General features: G+C 34.3%; 1 protein-coding gene across 1 annotated transcript; it reads left to right on the top strand.

The window, feature by feature from the left end:
• Nucleotides 1-2,190: 2,190 nt before the first annotated feature.
• On the top strand, nt 2,191-3,815 carry LOC111430981 (exopolygalacturonase-like). The gene is made up of 4 exons (XM_023067455.1): nt 2,191-2,356; nt 2,442-2,741; nt 2,818-3,336; nt 3,426-3,815. The coding sequence occupies exons 1-4, from the start codon at nt 2,222-2,224 to the stop codon at nt 3,654-3,656; spliced, it is 1,185 nt and encodes a 394-aa protein (XP_022923223.1). The 5' UTR covers nt 2,191-2,221; the 3' UTR covers nt 3,657-3,815.
• Nucleotides 3,816-4,195: the final 380 nt, after the last annotated feature.

Below are 4,195 nucleotides of genomic sequence, written 5' to 3'. Positions count from 1 at the left end.
CATCGTGAGATTTAACATCGGTTAGAGTGGGGAACGAAACATTCTTTATAAAGAGTGTGGAAACATCTCTCTAGTAAATGCGTTTTAAAAACCTTGAGGGTAACCTCGAAATGAAAAGTTTAAAGAGGACAATCTCTCCTAGTTTGGGGCTGTTACAAATGGTTTCAGAGCCAGACACCGAGTGGTGTGTTAGCAAGGATGCTGGGCCTCGAGTGGGTTAGAGAGGGGAACGAAGCATTCTTTATAAAGGGTGTGAAAATCTCTTCCTTGTAGACGCATTTTAAAAACTTTAACGGGAATTCCAGAGAAGACAATATCTGTGAGCGATGGATTTGGACTATTGCACATAGTGGATAATATGAAAGGTCAAAAGAGTAATATTGTATAGTAAAGACGAAATTTCGGGTATTCTTGTAATTATATAAAAAAAAAAAACATGAAGGATGATCGGATAAAATTAAAAAAGAAGTAATTTTTACGGAAGTGGTTAATGAACCTAATTGAGTTTAGGTGAGTTAACAGGAGACCTGACACAATAAAATTTGGTTTATGCATTGAGTAATTTGGAATGTTAATTACATGAAATTAAATATGAATGAAGCATTTATAAAACTAAACAATAAACTATATGTTATACTAAGAATGTTTGCTTAATCTACCAAGATATGAAAAGAGTAATAAACATGAATAACAATAAATGGAAAGATACTTTAGTAAGAAGACAAATATCTATATATTTGCCTTATAATAAAACATCAAATATGATATATATGGTAAACTATAATTTATTACTAAACATCCTTAACATATATCGTAAATTTTAAATGGGAGTGTTATCAAATGAGGGCGAAGTTAAGTGGATTAGATTAATCTAATTAATTTTTTTAATTTAAACTTTATTGGTAGATGTAGAGTATACATAGATTAAACATTACGGTAAAGTTGAGTTGGGTTGTAATTCTACGAGTTCGTCTGGATGACTCGACTAGAAAAATGTCAACTCGTAAACTGCACCCGATCTAAATTGAAAAAAATTAATCTAATCTTAATTTGAATTGAACAGTCTGAATAGGTTAGATTATTGAGTCAAATGAACAAATGAATAAGTGGATGTTTGAAAAATGGGATTAATTCTTAGGGTTATAAATTTATGTAAGTCCGACCTTGACCCGTTACTTATATTGGCGGCTTTAGAGTACCTCTTAAGGCCCAAATTTTCATTTTTTATTAGACAATTAATAAGATAAAGAAAAATAAGTAATTTAAATATGGGTTGAGAACAAAATAAAATAAAATTTGAATTTCAAACTTTTATAATGTGTACGGTCTACTGGTTGGAATTTATGAAAAATTCATTGGTCAATGGTTTAATAAGACTCTTTATTTATATATATAATATATTATTTAAAAAATATTTAAGTTAGTGCAACGACTCAACTAGAAATCCACCCTCTTTGGGGCCTAGTGTCCACTCCCTTTGAGTCCCAGTGTCCTCGTTGACACTCGTTCCAATCGATGTGGGATCTCACAATTCACCCCCTTCGGGGCCCAACATCCTCGCTAGCACTCCTTTCAACCGATGTGGGATCTCACAATCCACCCCTCCAGGCCCCAACATCTTCACTAGCACTCCTTTCAACCGATGTGGGATCTCACAATCCACCCCCTCCGGGCCCCAACATCCTCGCTAGCACTCATTTCAACTGATGTGGGATCTCACAATCCACCCCCTTCGGGGCCCAACATCCTCGCTAGCACTCATTTAAACGGAGGTGGGATCTCACAATCCACTCCCTTTGGCGCCAGCATTCTCGCTGACACTCATTTCCCTCTCCAAGATTTTTAAATTAAATTCACGTTTAACAAGTTAAGAAATATAATTTTTTAGTACGAGATTGAGAAATTTTATTAAAATATAATTAAATTCCTCATCTATAATAAAGGAAAACAATATGAAACGGAACAATTTTTCAAAATAGAGAGAAATTTATGGAATAGAATTTAGTGAGGTAAATGCTTAATCATACGAAAGAATAGCACAATTAGTTAAGTATAAGTGGAGCAAGAAGAAAGCTAATAATAGCAAAGTTCTCTCCTTTTCATATAAATACTTCAAACGGTAAAGGAAACATTCAAGCATTTCACACAAACAATCTCCAAAAACAAAAGAAAAAAAAAAACAAAAAAACAAAACAAAACTACAAAAACGAAGAACAAGAAGATGGGTATGAACATGAAGTCGATAACTCTATCGTTCGTGTTATTATTATACGTTTCTATAGGAACAGCTCAATCAAGTGATGGAGTTTTTGACGTAACAACATACGGTGCTAAGCCTAATGCTGATATAACTCAGGTAAAAACTAATATCAAATATATCGATGTTTAGATATTTTTACGATGATAAATCTTTTCTAATTATGTTCGAGATTTTTGAAAAGATTCTAGAAAAGGCATGGAAGGACGCTTGTGCTTCACCGATTCAAAGTAAATTAATTATTCCAAAAGAGACTTACACGTTAGGTGTAATCACAATGCTTGGTCCTTGCAAGAGTCCAATTGATATTGTCGTGCAAGGAACAATAATGGCACCCGTAGATATAACAGGTGATGGTTGGATTCAGTTCAGATATGTCGACAAAATTTCATTAACAGGTGGCGGAGTTTTTGATGGACAAGGACAAAAAGCTTGGGCAAGTAACGATTGTCATAAAAACCCCAAGTGTGCAAGAATTCCAATGGTAAATACACTTAAATTAACTATTTCCAAATTTTAATTTATTGTTTATACTCATGCATGATCGTTTTTTTTTACAGAGTTTGAAGTTCAGCTTTGTAAAAGATTCAATTGTGAGGGACATAACGTCAAAAGACAGCAAGAATTTTCATGTCAATATCCTAGGTTGTAAGAATCTTACTTTCGATCACGTGACCATAAATGCACCGGGGAATAGTATTAATAGTGATGGAATTCACATGGGTCGTTGTGATGGAGTTAATATCATCAATTCAGTTATTGGTACTGGTGATGATTGTATCTCACTCGGAGATGGAAGCAGACAGGTAACAGTTACGAACGTGACGTGTGGACCTGGACACGGCATAAGCGTAGGAAGTCTAGGACAATATCTTGTTGAAGAACCGGTTGCTGGGCTTTATGTCAAAAATTGTAAATTAATTGGTACAACAAATGGCCTAAGGATCAAAACATGGCCGGCTTCTCCGGCTACTGGATCGGTTACTGATATGCACTATGAAGATATAACTTTGGTTGACGTCCAAAATCCAATTATTGTGGATCAAGAATACTGTCCATACAACAAATGTAACCGGAAGGTACTGGAATTACGAAATCTTTTATTTTCTTTATTTTATTTTAATTAGAAATAATTTCATTCAAATTGTGTTTATTTGATGTTTTTCAGATTCCGTCGAAAATCAAGATAAGTAAGGTGAGTTTCAAGAATATTAGAGGTAGTTCTGGTACTGCAGTTGCTGTGAAGCTTTTGTGTAGTGCTGATTATCCATGTGAAGATGTGCAGTTATCTGACATTGATATCACCTATACTGGACGTGAAGGTCCAGTTGTATCTGAATGTTCGAATGTGAAACCGGTTGTTACTGGGATACAAAAACCTCTTATTTGTCCTTCGTGAGCATAAGCTATTTCTATAAAAGATGGTCGTTTGAGGAAGATATTTAATTATGTAGTTTTGTTTTACGCTCTAGAGAATAAATTTGGAGTGAACAAAGGGTTCTCTTTCTTTGTATTTATAAATGAAGAGGAATAAAGTTTTGATTTTGGGTTGATTTTTCATGTTGAATTATTTGATACTGAGATCACTTACAATTGGATTTGTAGCATACGAGATCAATGGAGTCGAACCTCGATTAAGGGGAGGTGTACTTTCTAAATTGGTTCAAATTCTCATGATTTGTATCCAAAAATAAGTTTGAAATTCAAAAAATTGAATCACGAAATTACGAAACATAATTTTATTTAATTGGACGTTAACCAAAATTTTATGACCGCAATGTCGGGACCGCACTCTTGTCGTAGTAAGACGGCAATTGTGCAACAATTATTCTAACCTCGCAAACAAGTCAATCATGTGAGATTCAAACTTTGTGGACAAATGTATGCTTGAGCTCCGGCCACGTTTGAGAAAACTGTTCTTATAATTGGAAAGAAGTC

Source organism: Cucurbita moschata, unplaced genomic scaffold (genome assembly GCF_002738365.1).
Source record: "Cucurbita moschata cultivar Rifu unplaced genomic scaffold, Cmos_1.0 Cmo_Scf00035, whole genome shotgun sequence".
Taxonomy (NCBI): domain Eukaryota; kingdom Viridiplantae; phylum Streptophyta; class Magnoliopsida; order Cucurbitales; family Cucurbitaceae; genus Cucurbita; species Cucurbita moschata.
The sequence above is the reverse complement of the archived record's forward strand: the minus strand, read 5'-3'. Positions and strand labels throughout refer to the sequence as shown.

Bases quoted from the DNA above. Each gene is read 5' to 3' on its own strand.
- LOC111430981 (XM_023067455.1), top strand. From the start codon at position 2,222: ATGGGTATGAACATGAAGTCGATAACTCTATCGTTCGTGTTATTATTA. The intron at 2,357-2,441 runs GTAAAAACTAAT...ATTTTTGAAAAG, and splicing joins CTAATGCTGATATAACTCAG to ATTCTAGAAAAGGCATGGAA. The intron at 2,742-2,817 runs GTAAATACACTT...TTTTTTTTACAG, and splicing joins AGTGTGCAAGAATTCCAATG to AGTTTGAAGTTCAGCTTTGT.